This window comes from Mus caroli, chromosome 14 (genome assembly GCF_900094665.2).
Source record: "Mus caroli chromosome 14, CAROLI_EIJ_v1.1, whole genome shotgun sequence".
NCBI lineage: Eukaryota > Metazoa > Chordata > Mammalia > Rodentia > Muridae > Mus > Mus caroli.
The window spans coordinates 53411726-53432645 of record NC_034583.1 but is presented as its reverse complement, the minus strand read 5'-3'; the positions used below and the strand labels follow the sequence as shown (position 1 = coordinate 53432645).

The 20920-nt window shown below is 45.2% G+C and overlaps 1 protein-coding gene across 2 annotated transcripts; it reads left to right on the top strand.

Moving 5' to 3' along the window:
- The first annotated feature begins 107 nt into the window (after nt 1-107).
- Dleu7 (deleted in lymphocytic leukemia 7) lies at nt 108-17026 on the top strand. Of its 2 annotated transcripts, none has more exons than XM_021182702.2 (2): nt 108-742; nt 16147-17026. In XM_021182702.2, exons 1-2 carry the CDS (start codon nt 320-322, stop codon nt 16351-16353), a joined length of 630 nt encoding a protein of 209 aa, XP_021038361.1. In that variant the 5' UTR covers nt 108-319; the 3' UTR covers nt 16354-17026. The 2 variants fall into 2 exon arrangements, with proteins under 2 accessions (XP_021038361.1, XP_029325067.1); XM_029469207.1 differs by having other exon boundaries at nt 16152-16238.
- Nucleotides 17027-20920: the final 3894 nt, after the last annotated feature.

Sequence of the window (20920 nt, the reverse complement as noted above, 5' to 3'; positions counted from 1 at the left end):
GGAGAGATACATCCGCACAAAGCAGCGTTTCCCCACCAAAGCCCGGAGAGGCGGAAGAACCAGAGCTCAGCATCTGGCTCAGGTTCAAGCGCTCACCGAGCAGGCTCCAGGCAGCTTTGGGTCATTCTGAGCCCATTCTGCCTGGCAGTGAATGCAGGGGCAAGCGCGGGTCACCACCTGCGGGCCGGGGGCGGGGCGGACCACACATGCTGAGGGAAAAGCATAGAGTTAGAAAAAAATGTGACCCCGCGACCCGAACACCGCCAGGCTCCTTTGCCTTCCCTCCACCTGCTCGTCAGCGCCCAGCTGCTAGCCGGCTATGGCCAGCCCTGCGCCCTTAGTGGCTTCCATCAGCCACCAAATGGTGGCTCTGCAGACCCTGCAGCTACTACAGCAGGAGTGGGGCTGGGGCGACGGTCCTAGCGCCCCAGGGAGCCCGCGCGGCCCGGACCACGTGCCCATCTCCCAGGCTCGTCGCCCAGGCCAGCTGCGGACCCGGAGGGGGCTGGGACGCGGGAGCACCGGAGCGCGGGGTTCCCCCGAGGCAGGTGGGCTGCGGGGCGCAGAGGGGGGCGCCGAGCTGCTGCCCTTTCCCCGGGACCGCGGGCCCTGTACCTTGGCACGGATGGCAATGCGCAGCGCTCTGGCTCGCGTGGTGGACTCGACCTCCGAGCTGGTCAGCGTAGAGCAGACTCTGCTTGGGCCTCTCCAGCAAGAGCGGCCCTTCCCTGTCCACCTGAAGGTGAGTCTCCCTGCCTTCCTCTCTGGGTTGCAGTGCCTGGATGAAGTGAATTGGGGCACTGAAGTCCAAGCAGGGTGTGGTCAACATACTGTGGGCGGAGAAGAGGATGGGGATGGGGGGGGGGGGCAAAGGAAGAAGCACACTGAGGACTGAGCATATGGGACAGAGAACTTGAGAATTACCTGGGGTCTGCCAAACCGTGGAACTAGACCTGGACCTGTGCGTGTGTGTGTGTGTGTGTGTCCCCAGCTTCATGTATTATGACAACATCGTGTACTTTTAAAGTTGCTTCACACCTGTGAATCACAATTCTTTTGCATGACTCCGGTTCGCCACAGAGCACAGAGACCCAACAGAATCAACTCAAATCCACCATAAAGTGGGCTGGGGGCAGGTGGTCCCAGATGTTGACAACCTTGCTAATAGTACCAGACTCCTGCTGGACCAGCTAGCTTGTATGTATGCGGCAGAACTGGGAAGAGACCTGAGGTAGGTTAGGAGGCTAGGGTTTTGGGGTCCAGTCTTGACCTTGCCATTAAATAATGTAATAATTGACTGTGCTAGTTAGATTTTATTGACTTGATATAGCTAGAGTCATCAAAGAAGAGAAAACTTTAATTTAAAAAAAATGCCGGCATCAGATTGCCTGTAGGCCAGTCTGTGGGGGCATTTTCTTGATTGATGATTGATATGAGAGAATAGAGGAGGGACCCTGCAAACCACTGGGCAGTGCCACTCCTGGGGAGCTAGCTGGTCATGGGCTATATAAGAAAGCTAGCTGAACAAGCCATAGGGAGCAAGCCAGTGACCATGGCTCCTCCATGCCACCTGCTCCAGTTCCTGCCTCCAGTTCCTGCCCTGACTTCTTCATGAAGAGCTTGCTACAAACTGTAAATGGAAATAAGCCCTTTTCTCTTCAAGTTACTTTTGGTCACTGGGTTTTATCACAGCAATAGAAATCAAACTAGGTCATTGTATTAGGGCTACACTCTTTGAGAGCTTTTGGCTCTCAAGTTGTGGCCAGGAGCACCGTCTCATCCTTGTACTTGGGAGTCTGGAGGAGGTGGGGTGTTGAGAGGAGAGTTTGCTGCATTCCTTAAGGGCTGAAGTTGTTCTTATTTCACAAGCCAGAGTTGTTGCATCATATTGTGTGAAAAATTCAAATCAAACGTCACCAAGCAATGTCTGAGGCGTCTCTCTTCATTTTTCCCTCCCACGAAACTATTTAAAAACTGCCAATGCATGACATTATTGGTTGTGAGTTACATACTAATTTCATTGATTTTAAGATAGGAAAAGAATATGTATCTGATAAAATTTCAAGTACTGGGTAATATTCGAAACATGTTAGAAATATATGTGTGTATTGGTTGCTTTGGGGTCACTAAGACCCAAAGCCTCACAGAAGCAGAGGAGGAGAAGTTGATTTTGGTCTAGCTTTCATGTCTTTTACTCTCTCAGGGCACTGGGGAGTGTGTCTAGGGCCCCAGTCATGCCAGGCAGAGCACTCCCCGACAGAATTATTTCCCCAGTGACAGATATATTTTTGACTAGCAGATGCAAAGAGATTTTAGTCCATCCTCTGGGGGAGGGCATGGTGGCACTGCTCCTTGGTGGTCAACCACCATGGAGACTAGGAAGCAGGGAAGGACGTGGGCAAATGAGGGCTAGGCCTGGCCTGTAATCTTCAAAGGACCTCCTCCAACAGACAGGCCCACCCTCTAAAAGCCATACAGCCCCATAGAGCCTTTTGCTGGAGAACATTCAAAACAGGAGCTGTGAGTACTTCTTAGATTCAAGCCATGGCAGTGTGATGCAAACAGGCTGTATGCAGGATGCAAACAGGCTAGGCTGGCAGCTAGAGACACTAAATCATCTGTTTTGCCTAAGGTAATCTTTGAAGGCTGTTTGAGGGAAGCAACCTTATCTTTCTCTTCCTTCCTTCCTTCCTTCCTTCCTTCCTTCCTTCCTTCCTTCCTTCCTTCCTTCCTTCCTTCCTTCCTTTCTCCCTCCCTCCCTCCCTCCTTCCTTTCTTTCTTCTCTTTCAATGACTGTTTGCTTTCCATATAAGGAGGCTTGAGTGATTCAAACCACAAGCATTGACTGTTGGCTGGCAGCTGCAAGGAGTCCAATTTGGAAGAAGGGCAAAAGTGATTCTAGACACTTGGGGGTTGGCAGGTGAGACCTGCGCAACAGTCTATAACCATAGAATAGGAGGCAGGTCAACCCCAGACTGCTGGGTTTGCCTGAGCCAGGTCAGTGCTGATGTTCTGAGGCTGCCTGACCAGGAATCAGAATGCTGCTGGCACCAAGGCTGTGGTGTTTTGTTCAGTGTAGTGGTCACCCCTGCTTGGTAATCCTTTAGACATTTCTAGTCGATGTTAGGCATCTACTGGAAAAATTGAGGCCAGTGGACCCAAATATTCCCCCCCCCCCCGTGTGTGTGGGGGGAGGGGAGGGGGAGCAAGCCTGTGTGCATGCTCATGTGCAGGTACACGTGGAGATCACAGATCAATGTTAGGTGTCTTCCTCAGTTGCTCTCCATCTTAGTTTTTGAGACAGGGCGTCTCAGTGAACCTGTCTCACGAGCTCACTAGCTTGGCCAAGTTGGCTGGCTGCTATACTGCAGGGATCTTCTTGTCCCTGCTTCCTCTATGCAGGGATTAGAGAGCTGTTACTGTTCACTGGTTTGTTTTTGTTTTCTTGTTTGTTGTTTGTTTGTTCATTTTGTAACATGGATGCTGAGGCTCTGCATTTGGGTTCTCATGCTTGCCCAGAAACCATTGAATCGATGGAGCCCTGTCCTCGGCTTGAGCCCTCTCCTTGGTCTGAGCCCTCTCCTTGGTCTGAGCCCGCTCTTCAGTCTTCCATCCATCTTTCTTATCATCTCCGATGAATAAACATTTCCCTCCCATGAGTTCTTTCTTGTACCGACGAAGCAAATCCTTGCCTGTCCCTAGTTATGCTTTCAAAAAAGAGTACTCAGCCCCACTGTAGACAGTCTGTATTTTCCTAGCCATGCATTATAATTAAGTTTAACTTATAAATTAAGTAAGAGATTAACCAAATATAAACTAGAAGAGTTAATAACAATACTTAGTGATAAGTTGTGCAAATACTCCCCTCTCTAATCTCATCACACTGTATTCACCCGGTGATGACCTGGGACCAGTCAATGGCTGTGTGTGGTAAGGTGAATGACAGAGGCCTTAGAATTAGCTTTAGGCACCTACATAAGTGCCTCTTGAACACAAGCTCTGTCAATATAGTAACAACATTGGCTATGAACACAAGCTTTGTCAATATAGTAACAACATTGGCTAAAGAGTAACTAGTAGGCAGGAAGAATAGCCAAGTTAGAACCTGGGCAAAGGGCTGATTAATATCCTGGGCCAGGTGCAAAGGGACATTGCAAGAATGCATCATAGTACTCAGAACTGGACCCACTTTAAAATGCATACATTGGGCTGGAGAGATGGCTCAGCGGTTAAGAGCACTGACTGCTCTTCCAAAGGTCCTGAGTTCAAATCCCAGCAATCACATGGTGGCTCACAGCCATCTGTAATGAGATCAGATGCCCTCTTCTGGTGTGTCTGAAGACAGCTACAGTGTGCTTACATATAATAAATAAAATGAATACATTGTTTAATTCTGGAAATCTCTCTAAAATATTTTCAAATCTCTTTAAAATATTTTGTCGTTGACAGCATATAACTAAAAGGGAAGTGGAGGGGGGCCACCTTGTGTTTCCTCCCTTCCCTCTGCCAGAATCCCTCAGTTTATAGAAACACCCAGTGCTATGTCACCTTCCCATTCCTTTTGAGTCATGTTCTATTTCTTCTGTTTTTCCAGCAATTCTCGGATGTATAGCTGTCACTTTCTGGAAATGTGCAGAATGTTCTTCGAAAGAGGGGTCTCGACCTTCTCCTCACAGTTAGACTGTCTTACCTGTACGGGACAGATACATTTCAGGGACCAGAGGACAGTCTGTGCTATTGGAAGTGAGAGGAACAGGGATTGCCAGAATCTAGAGATTTTGCTTGGCTCGCCATTTGGGGGAAAGGGTGATCTCTATCTGGCGTCTAGAATACTGATCACACAGTTTAGATGAGAGAGTGCTGCAGTCCTCTGGGGACTGGCTATGCTGACTTGGCTTCATTCGTACTATTAAGTTGAAGGATTTGGAAGGACATTCCCTATACATCACAACCTTTGTTTGGTGTACAGTATGATTTCAGGAGGGTTGGTGCTCATGGAAATGAGATGTATGCGAGAAGTTCCTCAATGCCAGGCATCTTTGATGGTGTTACTTGACACACAAGGTAGGAAAGAAATTGACTTAAGCTAAAACCAAGGGCTAGTTGACAGTACTGGGGACTGTGCCATGGTGACAACCCAGCACAATCATCTAGTCCCATGAGCCTTTAGGCCCTTGGGTGAGTTCTGTCATATTCCTATGCCCCAGCCTCTTCTATAAAGAGGCTGTATCACCTAAAGGGTAGGTGACTCAGCTGTCTTAGTTGGTGACTTTCCTTAGTAAGTTGTTATTGTTGCTATTAACAAGCTGATAACTCAAACCACTATTTTTTTATATCTATGAATGACTCTGACTTATGAACTGTTTCTGTTTCCAGATCTGTTGATAAACAGACAGAACAGATAACTAAGTGGATGTCCAAGAAGTATTCCTTAAATAGAAGTCAGCTTGGCTTTATGCCTTGGCTTCATTAGGACTACTGATATGTGTCATTGTCCATTGGGTTATTGATCAACCCATCTGAGGGTTTAGGAAGAGAGATGGTATGAGGTGTGAAGGCAGACACATCCTCATCTGAACAGCAAAGGACACTTTTTTCTCTATTAAGTATTTTTTCCAATTAAATAAACCTATATTTAGTATTGTCTTTGAACATTTAGAAAATTTCCAACATACTAAAACAAAACAAACACACAAACAAACAAAAAACATGTAGTGAGTTTCTTTATGGTGGATGAATGATGTTTACAAATTCTGAGTATTGTTAAAGTTGGTCCAGGAAACTAGTTTGGAAAATATTTGTTACAGGAAGAAACAGGCTAAGGCAACTGCAGGGCTTTGAGAGCCAAGACATGATTAGAGTTAATGTGATTTTTCCTGATTATATCACAGGCCAGGCCATGTGGGTATTATGAACTAAAATAAAGGCCCTACTTGGGAGTCTGTGGTGGATAGAGCCCCAGCTGTGCATAGCCATGCATTGTATCTCATTCAGGCTGCTGTAGTCTGTAGACTGTGTGTGTAGGTAAGCTCAGCTGCTGTACCAAAATGGCTTCCACAGTACACATTTCATTTTCTCAGTCTTCAGAGGCTGGAGGTCCCAAGTCAAGGTAATGACAAATTCAGTTCTGTGAGGGTTTCCTGTCTGGCTTCCAGAAGCACCTCTCAGGGTCCTCAAATTGTCTTTGTTTTTTTTTTTCCACTGGAAGGGAAAGAGTATAGGAGAGAAGGGGGGAAAGAGGGAGAAGAGAGGGAGAGATATATAGGTAGATAGATAAATAGATAGGTAGATAGATAGATAGATAGATAGATAGATAGATAGATAGATAGATAGAACTTCTAGAACATCTTAAATGAGAAGATTGGGGCTGTAGTTCAGTGGATTGAGTATCTACCTAGACTATATGTAGCTATAGGTTCAATCCTTAGCCCTGTATAAAACAAAACACCTGGTAGTGCATTTAGGAGATAGAGGCAGGGTGAATAGAAATCAAGGTCATTCTTGGCTGCATACTGAGTTTGAGGCTTCATGAGCTACCCTCACGTGTGTGTGTGTGACCTCATTCTTGTGATTCTTGTGACTGTTTTTCTCCTTAATTACCTTCCCATGGGCCTTGTGTTGCAAGTAGTCACACTGTGGGTAGAAGAACTTCAACATAGGAAGTTTCAAGGTATCCAGTGTGCCATGCCTTGTGCCCTTCTCTGAAGACCATTTTATAGGGTGACCCAAAGCGCTGAGCATTCGCTAAATACAGAAAATCACTATCAAGCTAATAATATCAGCAGGAATGGGACAGACCTTTTTTCCTAAAGGTAACATAGACTCGTCTAGGACACCTGAAGGGAACCAATCGGAACTGCTGAAAAGGTGGCCAAGACAGTTTTGAAGTGATCCTAAGCTTCATCAGTCTTCAAGAACTAAAAGCGTTTAGTTTCCAAGAGCTATGTCCTGAAGAAGTGGCACAGAGACTAGCCGAGGCCAGCTTTCAGAGACAGAATTTCCCGCCAAGGCTCACTAAACTTTCTTGTTAACTCCATCATTTAAATAAGCTCCTTGTGGTAAGGATTGCTCTGCCAAACTCTTGCTGAGTGTCTCCTGTTGTAGGTGAGACTTGCAGCCCCCACTGCTGACCCTGGCCTCCCTCCCATATTCACACTCTTTGCACACAGTAAGTGTGCTACCGACTGTTCAAAGAAGACACTACCGCATCCATGGTGACTAGTGAAACCAGCGCCTAACAGCTTTGAAAATAATGTCTTCAAAACTTATAAACCTTGGATATTAGAGAGATTGCTATGAGGTATTCACCAGAGAAGCCCACTGGGACACGTGTTTAAGCCAATAGAGAAACTCTTTGTTAGTCACTACACTGGGTGTCTGGGACAGGGGTACAGTCCTGAGCCTTTCTCAGGGTTAGCTTTTTAATTAATCAATCAATTAATTAATATCTCAAATGCTGTTCCCCACTAGGTCCTCCCTCACAGAGTTGCTCCCCCATCCCCCACCCCCTTCTCCTCTGGGAGGGTGGGGCCCCTTGGGTATCTATCTGCTACCCTGGTGCATCAGATCTAGCTTTTAAGCACACAGACTACATGCTGGGTTGATGCATCACAATTAGCAAGAACATCCAGAAGCAGAACTATAGAAGCCAAAAAACAAGGTTAGTATATTTAAGGACTTCCCCAGAACTACGGTCTTTGTTGGAGTGGGCCTTTGTTCTGTTCTTAGCAGTTGTTGCTGCCCACATGGTGGATTCCAAGGTCTGAATGGCACTTCCATCATGGCATCAGTTGTGCTAAGGTCTGTGGTCCTGCTAAGGTCTGGGGGAGGGGTGGAGTGGGGTCTGATATAAGATTGCTCAGTGGTTAAGAGCACTGGCTGCTCTTGCAGAGAACTGGGTTTGACTTCCAGCACCGACATCAGGTGGCTCACAACCAGCTGCCAGTTCAGTTTCAGGGAGATTTGACACCCTGTTCTAGCACCAGGTACATCCATGTACAGATTACACAGGCAAACACTCATACATGTACTATAAATTAAGAAATATTCAAAAAGTGTGAAAGCAGGTGTGGGAACATGGCTTACCTGGTAAGGGATTTGTTATGTGAACATCAGTGCCCACGTTCATCCCCCGGGACCCACAGAAAATGTCAGGCGTGCTGGTGTGCCTGGCTATCCTCAGCACTGGGGAGATGAGGACATGAGTGTCCCTGGGGCTTGCCATCTGGCCAGTCTAGACAAGTTGGTGAGTTCCAGGCTCAGTGGGGGACTCTCCCAGGGGAAAACATGTGCAAGTGGCTGAGTAAGACTGACCTGGAACAGCGAATCTTTCTTCAGTCCGGGGGTCTTAAAGCAGAGGCCAGGGAATGAGAAGATAAGGAAGCTGGGGTCAGGAGGTCTTGTGCAAACTATGTCTTATGCCAGCTAAATTTATTAAGAAGTACAGTATCTTATATACTATTTGTGGGAAGAAAAATGGGAGAGAGTGAGTGGAAAGCTGAACAGTCAAAGGCCTCACAGGGACACCATGGACCAGGCACACAATATCCTTGGAACTGATAGCCAAAGCCCTTTAGGATGGGGAGAGTTGGGTTTTCCTGATCCAAAGCCACAGCTTCCTCAAGATCCAGTCCATTACTGGTTCTGCCAAGTATGTTCTGGTTTAGAGAAGGGGCTGGGGTCTTTCTTTGTATATCAGGGCCTTAGGAAAAGCCTTGGGTTGATCTTTCCCTCAACAAAGGCCTTTGGCATTGATCTTTGGCCATAGTATGCTATCACACACATACATGCCCACCCCTGTGTATGCTCACATGCATGTGCACACATACATATTATGAGCGTCACTGCTGAAGAAGTAAAAATTCATGGCTTAGTAGCCACAGGTAGGGAACTGCTTGTTACTAGAGACACAATTTTGCTTTTGTAGTCCAGTGTCTAGTTTACTTATAGTTTTATAGTAGTTTATGATGGAAATAATGTGAAAGTTGTGACATAAAGGTTTTGTGAAATGAAATTTTGGTGAAAGAGGCCAGAAAGGCTTTAAGTCAGAGCTCTGCTTGGCTACTGGACAGGAACTCCATAGGGTTTGGTTGGCGTGAACACATCTGAGTCTCAGTTGTACTCATTGAAACGGTACTTTTCTGTCCCACTGAAAATGGCACCATTCCCAAAGCCTAAGCATGAGGGACCTTCATTATGACCCTACAAGTAAAAATGCTTAGTGTCCTGTGGATGCTGGGCTTTTCATGGTGAGTGGTACCTATTCAGGTCCTCCACTGGGTTTTTCATATGATGGCCTTGGGCTCAGGGCCCTGAACTTGTAGTTACAAGTCAGATGTCGACGAGCCAGGTGAGATTGGGAAAGTCCCCACTTCTCCACAGTCTTCCTCTAAAGACACCATTCCCATTTCTCTGATGTATTTGCTGTAGAGAATCCAATGGGTCTGGGGTCAGATCTGTTGTTAGCCCCACCCTGGGCTGGAGAGGAGGAGCTTGTGCACTGTCTGGGCAGATGTTTAAGGGCAAGGTATCCCCAAGAAACCCAGGAAGGCTTATTATTGTCTCCTTTCTCTGCCTCTGCCTCCATGTATATCTCTGTGTGTATCTCTGTTTCTGAATTGCAGCTCCCTCACCAGTTTTCTTTGCCAGCCTCTGTGCCTTTCTTCCTGTCTTCCCTGCTCTTTAGAGATACTCTTGGGAAGGGATGTAGGGGAAAATGGAGACAAAGATGCTAGTGACGCCACTGGAACTATCTTGCTTGGAATGTGACCATTTTGAAGAGTGAACTTAACTCTGACATCAATAAGTTGCCAACCAAAGTTATGCAGACCTGTAAGTGACTTTGGAAGTGTCATGGCAAGGAAAAAAAAAAAACAGTCTCTAGGGCTGGAGGTGACAGCTGAGTGGTAGAGTGCTTACCCTGTACATATGAGGATCTCATTTCCAGACCATGCAACAACTCGTATGCGTCTGCAGTTTCATACTGGGAGGCAGTGACAGGTGACTCCGTGGGGCTTTCCATCGAGCTAGGCTAGGTTATCAATGAGCTCCAGGATCAGTGAGAGGCCTTGTCTCAAAACAGAACTTGGTGTGAGTTGGGGGAGGGGTGGTGGAGAGGTGGCTCAGAGGTTCAGAGCACTGGCTGCCCTTTCAGGGAACTTGAGATTGGTCTTCACCACCCACAGGGCCGCACAACCATCTAGAACTCCAGTTCCAGGGCATCTGACAGCCTCTTCCGGCCTGCATGCATGTGGCACACAGACATATATGCAGACAAAATACCTGTAAAATATAATTTTGTTTTCAAGATAGAGGGCTAGGGAGACGGTTCAGTCAGGAAACTGTTGCACAAGCATGAAGACCTGAGTCCTGACCTCCAAAATTCAAGGAAAAGCTAGAGGATGTCATGTGCCTGTAAGCCCCAGCACTTGGTTGCATAGAGACAGGTGGATGCCTGACTCCTTTGGCCTGCTTGATGGCTTCATGTTCATTGAGAGACCTTGTTCCCCCGAGTCGAGTAAAGGTGCAGAACAATCGAAGGAATGCATCTGGCCCTGCACACTAACAAATATATAACACACACACAACACCCATAACACACACACACACATACACACTACACACACACACCACACACACACACTCACATTACACACATACACACACAAAACACACACACACACACCACACACACACACACACACACACACATACACACACACACACACACACACTGATTGAAGAAGATACCCGACACCAATCTGTATCCTGCATACATATCTGCACACAGATGAACATGTACCCACACCCTCTAGTAGGCTATTTAAGCATCATCTGCATTTAAGAGCCTGTGACATCACACTGTATTTCTGGATTTGTTGCCCATCAATGCTGCTCTCAGAAAACAAGTCCTGAAGCTGTCTCATGCTGACATATGTCTCCTGTCTTTAAGTGTTCAGTTCTGAAAGAAGTGTTTATTTTCAGTCAGATTCTGAAAAGAGCTTTTCTTCCCCCCTTTTATGGGCATTGCAGTTACAAAGAACTTGAAATCATACTCCTTTTAATGTTTTAAAAAATACCGTTCAAACATTCCAGACATATGCATTATTAGCAAACCCAATATATGACACAAGAAAGTCCCAGGGTAGCAGTGTCTCTAAGAGACCCCTTTCATACTTCATACTGAACGAGAGCACAGAGCTATTCAGGAAGGGAGGATGCCCCTGGGTAGGCCACTGATCCACAGGGGTGGCTTTCTACAGTATAGACAGTTCTCCAAATCAGCTATTATTGATTATATATTCCAGATAAGAAAATGGGTTTTCCATAGATACAATGGACTGTATAACAGTGACCAATCAAAGGGCAGAACTAGGGAGTTGATGATGACTGCGCTGCTCTTGAGAGAATGGGCTCTGGCTGCTCAGAGGGAGATCCATCCTGATATCTACATAGGCCACACTGAGGGACATATTAACGTGTGTGGGAATTGGATGTTATCATCTTTGGAGAAAGCTACTGTTTTATAGAACAGAGTTCTGCTAAAAAATAGAAAAAAATACAGTTGTTTTAAAAAATTGTGTTAGATGGAGAGATGGTCTAGTGGGTAAAGTTTTTTGCATGCAGACCTGATGATTTGAGTTTAAACCTTAGAACCCACGATGGAAGGAGAGAATGGACTACCAAAAGTTGTGCTCCCTTTGTCTGCATGTGTAGTCTGTGGATTGTGTACACAAGTGAGGATTAGTGTGCATACACATACACATACACAGCATACATACAATAATGATAAGTAAATGAAATTGTACTCAGTTCAAGTAATCTCGGTGTAAGAGCATTGGTTTCTCTGGTATATCTGCCTGAATTTTTAGCATCAACACATGGGCACGTGGTAGAAAGGACTAACCCAGCTTTGTAGGGACCCTGGACTGGATCCAGGAACCCTGGTTAGGAACTGTGGGACAATGAAGAAAAGTTACACAGACACATGCAGAATGAAGCTGTGTTTATTAGGCACAGCAGAGGAAGGAGTTAGCTAGTCCCATCCCTGTGGGCGAGCAGTCTCTAAACAAATGGAGGAAGCTGTCTCAGTTGATAGTCTTTGTATACACTGACCAATGAGTTTGGTCCTTGTGGGAATCCTCAACCGGCCATGCGCATGTCAAATCCACACTCCCTCAGCGCTTCTTCCTCCCTCTACAGAGCTCTTTAGAGACATGGCGATGTTTCTTCTTGCCTTTAGTGTAGTGTAGTAAAATCACATAGCTTGGTGCACATTTAAAATAATATTGCTGCTTTACTAACTGAGTTAAACAGGCTTAGACTGGTATCCCAGTAGGTTAGTTAAGACGTGGGAGGGGACTCTCAATGCACGTGGAAAGGTCAGTGCTGTCTGTAGCTTGGGCCACTGTAGCCGTCAATACATTTCATAGGCAGACTCTGAAGTTACAAAATGCTTTCGAGGCTCCCAAAACTGCTTTCAGTTGCTCGGCTAAGTAGGTTTAACTCTGGCACAGTGCTCAAAGCACTGTAGCATCTTGGGTCATTTCTGGGAACATCGGAGACTTCCTATATAACAGCCACAGGGAATGTGGTCTGTCATTGAATGGAAGCCCCTGAGAGTAAGGTCAGGGCCAGTATTGGTTCTGAGTGTTTCTACTGAAAGCCACAAAGCATTTAATGAGCCTTAACCTCATGTCTTGGGATTCTAACCGTCCCCAGCAGGAGCAGCGCAAAGCTGATTGGGGACATGGACTGGTGTATTTAGAGTTGGCACTCAGCCATTCTAGGAAAGAAGAAAAGAAAGAGCTGTTTTATTTCCCCCTACCCTGGAAAAGTTGATTCCTAATAATTTATTTTCTTTAACTGTTACTGTATCTTAGACAGGGTTAAAAGAAAAAAATTGTACGGGGTAATATAATAAAGAGACCTTGCAAAATTCACTGGAAGTCCACAGTTTGCCCAGGCCATCAGGAACTAGCTGTAAGCTTTTATCATTTTCCCCCAAAAGAAGCCCTATTTGAATGTTCACATAAGTAAATGTGAAATCACTGTCAGGGTTCAGGCCCATGTGTCTATTTTTCAAGGTGTTTTAATCTTGGTTAAAGATGAACAGGCACACATCAGCACAGATCTTGTTGGTTCCATGGCACATCTCCTTGGATCCTTCCATTTTGCATTTAGATTGGGCTTCTCTGAAGAGCAAGTGGCCAGTTTCCCTTGATGTGGCTTAGGGGAGACCGTCCGTGGTGACTGCCTCACTCCAAGCCGTATGCTTCTGCAGTACCCATTGCCTCATCAACTGTAGGAAATGATCCTGGGAGACCCTGTCACCTTCTGAGCAGAGACAAGAAACACGCGAAGGTAGGAAGGCAAGAAAGCTGTGTAGAGAAGGTTAGACCAAGTTCTGTGTCTGGCCATGCTAGTGTCCCAGGGACAGCAGCACATTATCCTGCCTCTCCGCTCCAGGCATTCACACTGGCCCTCTCACACTGCAGTAAATTAGACTTGTTTTGTTTCCTAGGAAATGCTGAAAAGTAAGCAGAAACCCAAGTCCTTCTTACTCAAGTGACAGCGTTTCGTTTTGGGGGGGGGGGAGAAGTGTCCTCTTCTATGCCTACTTAGGAAGAAATTGTCAGCCACTCACCGTGCTAGTGACTTAGAGCCATGTGACCAAGGAAACTTCTAGAAGACAGAGTTTATTGGGGGCTTACCATTTCAGAGGGTGAGTCCATGACCATCATAGTAGGGTGTTGGGCTATGTGTCTGCCTTGCCACTGGCGTGCTTGGTGCCATGGCGCTCAGGGGAGGCAGAATGAAGTCTGTAATGGGGGTCCTCAGTCCATGTTTTCCAAGAGCGGGAAACTGCAGAGCCTGGGATGATTGCTACTGTTCCCTGTCTCCTGTGTACCGGGGTCCCTAGTCTGCACTTCCCTTCAGGGCGGCTGCACACCAGGCAGGAAAGGGAGAGCAGAGCCCAGGATGAGGGCAGACCCCAGTTTGGTTCCCAGCGAGAGTATGGAGGGGCTGGGAGAGAGAAGGCCTTCTGGAGATTTAGGCCTGGCTATTTTATGATGAAGGCTCCCTGAACTGATCCTTGATGCAGAGACTGTCCTTGCTTTTTCAAACTGTTTTATTTGATGGAGGATGTGAATGCATACCTCTTACTCAGGCTAAACCAGGGATTAAATACCTTTCGAGGAAGGAATGCCCAGGAAGGGAAGCTCATTGGCTGAAAGCTCAGGGCCTCATTAGCATAGAGAACTCCAGGTTTTTATGCTAAGTGACTGATTGCCAAGGTCCACAGTGGGGTCTCATGGATACAAGCAGAGGTAGGCAGGGACTGCCTCCGCTCCTGCTGTTCCCAATTCTGAGATTCACAGGATCTGAGATCACTCAACCTTACCAGTTCTTCTGTCTGGTGGCATGCCCCACTTGCCCACAGTAGGGAGGCCTGGTGTTTGATCAGTAGCTGAGAGCTCACATGTTAAGTCAACAGTGAGGAGGCAGAGAACAAGAGCTAACTGGGGACAGTGTGGCCTTTTGAAACCTCAAAGTCCCCCCTCCCCGCCCCCCCCCCCCCCCCCCAGTGATACACTACCAAGGCCACACCTCGTCATGCTTCCCAAACAGTTCTACCAACTAGGGACCAAACATTCAAATACATGAGTCTATGGGGCTAGTCTCATTCAAACCACCCACTTCCCAACCTTTCAGTAACCCATAGGCCTTCTTCCTATTGTTGGTGTTGGGAAGTAGGGGGTGGCACTTTATATTTTTCTTTTTCTAAGCTATTGAGTTTAATATGTTGCTTAGGAACTTTCAGTCATTTTCCCTTATGCATATAAATACTTAGGTCTGCTTTCCTTTCTACTTGCACAAATGTTGATACAGTATTTCCATGTGTGTTCTGTATAGAGAATATCCAAAGTTGTTTCTTCTTCTTCTTCTTCTTCTTCTTCTTCTTCTTCTTCTTCTTCTTCTTCTTCTTCTTCTTCTTCTTCTTCTTCTTCTTCTTCCTCTTCCTCTTCCTCTTCCTCTTCTTCTTCCTCTTCCTCTTCCTCTTCCTCTTCCTCCTCCTCCTCCTCCTCTTCTTCTTCCCCTTCTTCTTCTTCCCCTTCTTCTTCTTCCCCTTCTTCTTCTTCCCCTTCTCCCCTTCCCCTTCTCCCCTTCCCCTTCTCCCCTTTCCCCTTCCCTTCCCCCTTCCCTTCCCCTTCCCCTTCCTATCTGTGAATCATTTAGAAGTGTGTTTTAAAGTCATGTGTGTCTGGGAGGATAAGCTGCCTCACTGCTGTCTCCCTGTTTGCACCGTGTCTGGATGACACAGATTCTGATCTGCTGAGACATGCTCTATGGTGACATGCTAGCACTAGAGCCCACAAATACTCCACGTCTGTTTGAGAACAATGTCTGTTTGATCATTTCCATTGCTTTAAACTCGTCTTTCCCACTCTGTACAGTACATGCTGCTTGATTTATTTTGTTGCATGATCTATCAGTTTGGGTTTTTTAAGTCTTTTAAGATGGGGGGGAGGCATTCGTCTTGCTATGTAGCCCAGGCTGGCCCTTTCTGGAGTGCATGTGCATTGCACAGTAAATTCTACTGTGGAATCTTGAACATGGTAAATACCAAATAGTCAGAACACAGGTGATTTGTATTTTGTCACAGCTCTTTTATGAATAAATAACAGAAACTCAGCTTCAGCTGGTGTCAGTAAAAAGGGCTATTCCTTAGCTCAGGTTGATGAGACATCCTGAGGTGAAAAAAATCCCTGTTGACTTGTAGCCGGATTCATATAGACAGGAAAGGTCATTAGAGTCAGCCACCATTAATCTCTTTCATTTTGTTATGGAGACATCTTGTTCCAAGTAATTCTGGTCAAAGAGAGCTGCTCTCTTCCAGTCCAGCAGACGTAGGACCAGTGGCATTTGTCAGTCATCTGTCCCTGACCAGTTCACTTGACTGGGTGTGGTATCCTCTCATGGACCTGGGGGTGGGACTGGGTCAGCTTTGGTCAAACTACCCTCCTATGGCTAGGGATGTGAAAGGGATTTTTCTCTGAGAAAAATCTGGAAATTAGACAGTGGAAGTGCAGCAAATGCTTACGTCATCAATCTAATTTCCTGCCTGTTTGCTCTTTGTTTCAGGATAGCGTGGAATTTAGAAACATCTGCAGTCACTTGGCTCTGCAGATTGAAGGACAACAGTTTGACAGAGACTTGAATGCCGCTCACCAGTGTCTGAAAACCATAGTGAAGAAGTTGATCCAGTCACTTGCTAATCTCCCATCAGATGCCCATGTGGTTGCCTGCGCTTCCTTGAGACAGATCTTACAGAATCTCCCAGATGTATGAGTACAAGAGGCAGCCAGACTACAGCGGGCCCTGCCAAGAAAACAGAATCCTTCATCTTCTAAACAGTCAGCAGCAATGGGTGTTTATGTGGCCAAAAGAACTTGATAGTTCATGTCTATGTCTGACCAAGAGCACCTGTAGCCAACAGCATGGTAGCATGTAGTATGTATATTTTTAAAGTAGTAGTGTATATTTTTAAAGCATATTGACTTATTGTTGACTTTCTGAAGTATACTTCTTTGGGGAGCTAATTGGACTATATATATGTATATATTTATTAGCCATCTTAAGCCTTGGTTTTGAATGAATGATATTTAAATCTATATTTGTATTATCGTCAGCTATAAGGCTTAATAGGGACATGTATAGTAGAAAGGCTACAGATCTTCATGTGATTTTGAGTAAATGGAACATTTACTCAATGGGACATAATCTGTTTACTGGGCACTTCATTGTAGACAGTGACAGTGATCTTTAGTTGTAGAAGTATCGGTGTCAGTCATTGTGAGTCCAGCTCTGTCATTAGTAATTGACCACTGGGCAGGAAGAGCTGCGTCTAAACTTTGTACTATCACATACTGCTCTGTCCATTTAAAATGATAATGAACTCTGGGGTACCAAGCATATTTAATATGTAAATACAAGTACATACTATTAAAGTCTCAATGTGGAACTGTCTAGCTTCTCTTACTGACTCTGAATATTCCAATTGAAGTAGGAAAGTGCTGGGAAAAGAAGGAGGGAGTGGGCACGTGAGGATTTCTCCCTGCATAGTCCAACACTCAGATCTGGAAGGAGATGGTGGCTTAATCGTATTTATTTATTTAGGTAACAGTTATCTACACATGCTTTCTATTGTTCAGTGATATCTGGAGCTAAAAAGGGCCTTGCTGTGTCATAGAAGTTTGTTGTAGAAACAGCATCAGGTTCACTGTGGGATAGGGGGATCACAGCATACATGAATGGCTTACTTTTGAAAGAACTAATAAGCAATCTCATCAGTGGTGGGGTCTATCTGTCTAAAATAAGTGTTAGTAGTAATCAAAGCCTCTTTATCAAAAATATTTTTTCATAAATATATTTCCAATACAGTTTCCCCTTCTTCATTTTCTCCCAGATAAAACATAAGACCATAAACCATAATGTACAAGCAAAAGACCAGAAAGGCAAAAATATCTCCAAGAATACCACCGAGCTTGTTTTGTGTGGCCATCTACCACGGAGCAGGAGGCCTGCCATTAAGTGTGACTTATGTTAATGAGACTCCATTGGAGAAAACTGATTTTTCCTTTGCAAGAGGTAGTCCATTGAAGATGGCTTCTTGATTAGAGATGTGACCTTCTGTCCATTTTCCTTTCTTAGTGCTGGGACCCATCTGACTTGGGCCTGTGCAAACCCTGCTCGGGCTGCCACAGTCTCTGTGAGTTCATACATGCATCAGTCCTGTTGTGTCTGGAAGACACTGTTTCCTTGGGGTCAGCCATTCCCTCTGGTTATTAAAATCCCCCTCCCCCCGCCCTTCCATGAATGTCTCCAAGCTTTGGTGAAGATATACCATTTATGATTGAGTGTTCCAAAGTCACCCCTTGCACGTTGTCCAGTTGTGGGTCTCTGTGTTTGTTTCCGTCTACTATAGGGGAAAGCTTCTCTGGTGATGGTTGACCTAGATGCTGATCTGAAGATATAGCAGAGTGTTTTTAGGAATCATTTTATTTAGTGCATTCCTTCAGTGGAACAATTCTGTCTAGTTTTCTCAGGTTCCTGGCCTATCTAGTCCCAGGCGCATGGTTACTCAAGCAGAATGGGCATGGAGAGGGCCTTACATCTAACCAGGTAGAGATAAGTTACTCACATATCTTTTGTGCCACTCTTGTACCAGCACATCCTGCAGATGGGTTCATTGTAGATGACAGGGTTTGCAAGTGGGTTGGCATTTACCTTCTCTGGTAGTGTACAGAGCATCTTCCAGTACCAGGAACACTAGTCAGCAGGGGTGAAGGCTCTAGGAAGGCACCAGCTCTACTTCTCCATGTTCAATGAGATATGTAAATGTTGTCTCCATCAGCAGGGTTTTACTATCAGTTTGTAAAGAGCAACCAATACCCTTGACAGTAGCTTGAGTTCTTTGGGAGTTTCCATGAAGTCCCTTTGGACAACAGCTAAGGCAACTAAATGTAACCCATTCCTAACACCCTTCACTTGGTGGTACAAAATGCCTAGTTGGGGCTTTTCCTCTTCTGTTGTTTGGTGACTCCGTTTAGATTTCTTTCATATATGTATATATTTTAAGAAGCATCTACTGGAGTAGGTTTCCATATGATGCCCCCTGAAATGTCCTTTAGTCATAGCTTTCCTCCCTGTATTGTCTTCTGTATGTCCTTCTTCTCTCCCTTGGACTGTTTCATTCTCCCATTCCAGTTTCCTCCCACCTCTCCCTAACTATATCTCCTCTTTCCCCTCCCCCAGGAAATTTGCCCCTCCCCACTAGTCCCTTAGTAGGTAATTAACCTCTGAGGTTATAGGGCCTGTGACATGCTTATTAAAGGCTTAAAAGCTAATACCCACATATAAGAGAATAAATACCTAGCATGCATTTCCTTGGGGGCCTGGGATATCTCACTAAGGATGATTTTTTCCCCCTAACTCCACTAATCTCCCTGTGAATTTCATGATTTTTAAAAAATACCTGACTAATATTCCATTGCATCATCATACCACATTTTTATTGACCATTCATCTGTTGATAGAAATCCAGGCTGTTTCCAATTTCTGGCTATTACAGAGAGGCAATGAACATAGATGAGTGTCTCTGTAGTAGGACATAGAATCATTTGAGTATATGGCCAGGAATGTGTGCTAGCTAGTTTCATGTCAGCTTGACATAAGCTGTTGTAATCTGAGAGAAGGGAGAAAATGAGAAAATGCTGCCATAAGACTGGATTATAGGCAAGCTTGTAGAGTAATTTCTTTTTTTTTTAATTAGCTATTTTCTTTATTTACATTTCAAATGTTATCCCCTTTCCTAGTTTCCCATCCTAAAATCCCCTATCCTCTCCCCCTCCCCCTGCTCCCCAGCCCACCCACTCCCACTTCCTGGCCCAGGCATTCCCCTATACTTCCTATAACCTTCACAGGACTAAGGACCTCTCCTCCCATTGATGACTGACTAGGCCATCCTCTGCTACATATGAATCTAGAGCCACGAGTCCCTCTGTGTGTTTTCTTTGATTGGTGGTTTAATCCCAGGGAGCTCTGGGGTTACTGGTTAGTTCATACTGTTGTTCCTCCTAGGGGACTGCAAACTCCTTCAGCTCCTTGGGTACTTTCTCTAGCTCCTTCATTGAGGACCCTGTGCTCTGTCTAATGGATGACTGTGAGCATCCACTTCGGTATTAGGCACTGACAGAACCTCTCAGGAGACAGCTATATCAGGCTCCTGTCAGCAAGCTCTTGCTAGCATCTTCAATAGTGTTTGGGTTTGGTGATTGTTTATGGGATGGATCTCCAGGTGGGGCAGTTTCTGGATGGTCATTCCTTCAGTCTCTGCTCCGAACTTTGTCTCTGTAACTCCTTCCATGGGTATTTTGTTCCCCCTTCTAAGAAGGATCAAAGTGTTCACACTTTCGTCTTCCTTCTTCTTGAGTTTCATATGTTTTGCAAATTGTATCTTGGGTATTCTGAGCTTCTGGGCTAATATCCACTTATCAGTGAGCACATACTATGTGTGTTCTTTTGTGTTTGGGTTAGCTCACTCAGGATGATATCCTCCAGATCCATCCATTTGTCTAAGAATTTCATGAATTCATTGATTTTAATAGCTACATAGTACTCCATTGTGCAAATGTACCACATTTTCGGTATCCATTCCTCTGTTGAGGGACATCTGGGTTCTTCCCAGCTTCTTGCTATTATATATAAGGCTGCTATGAACATAGTGGAGCATGTGTCCTTATTACAAGTTGGAGCATCTTCTGGGTATATGCCCAGGAGAGGTATTGTTGGATCTTTCAGTATAACTATGTCCAATTTTTTAAGGAACTGCCAAACTGATTTCCAGAGTGGTTGTACCAGCTTGCAATCCCACCAGTGATGTCCCTCTTTCTCCACATTCTTGACAGCATTTGTTGTCACCTGAGTTTTTGATCTTAGCAGTTCTGACTGGTATGAGGTGGAATCTCAGGGTTATTTTGATTTGCATTTCCCTGATGATTAAGGATGTCGAACATTGTTTTAGGTGCTTCTCAGCCATTCAGTACTCAGCACACCTAAAAGCTCTAGAACAAAAGGAAGCAAATTCACCCAAGAGGAGTAGATAGCAGGAAATAATCAAACTCAAGGCTGAAATCAACCATATAGAAACAAAAAGAACTATACAAAGAATCAACCAAACCAGGAGCCGGTTCTTTGAGAAAATCAATAAGATAGATAAACCCTTAGCCAGACTAACTAGAGGGCACAGGGACAGTATCCTAATTAATGAAATCAGAAATGAAAAGGCAGACATAACAACAGAATCTGAGGAATTCCAAAATATCATCAGATCCTACTACAAAAGCCTATACTCAAC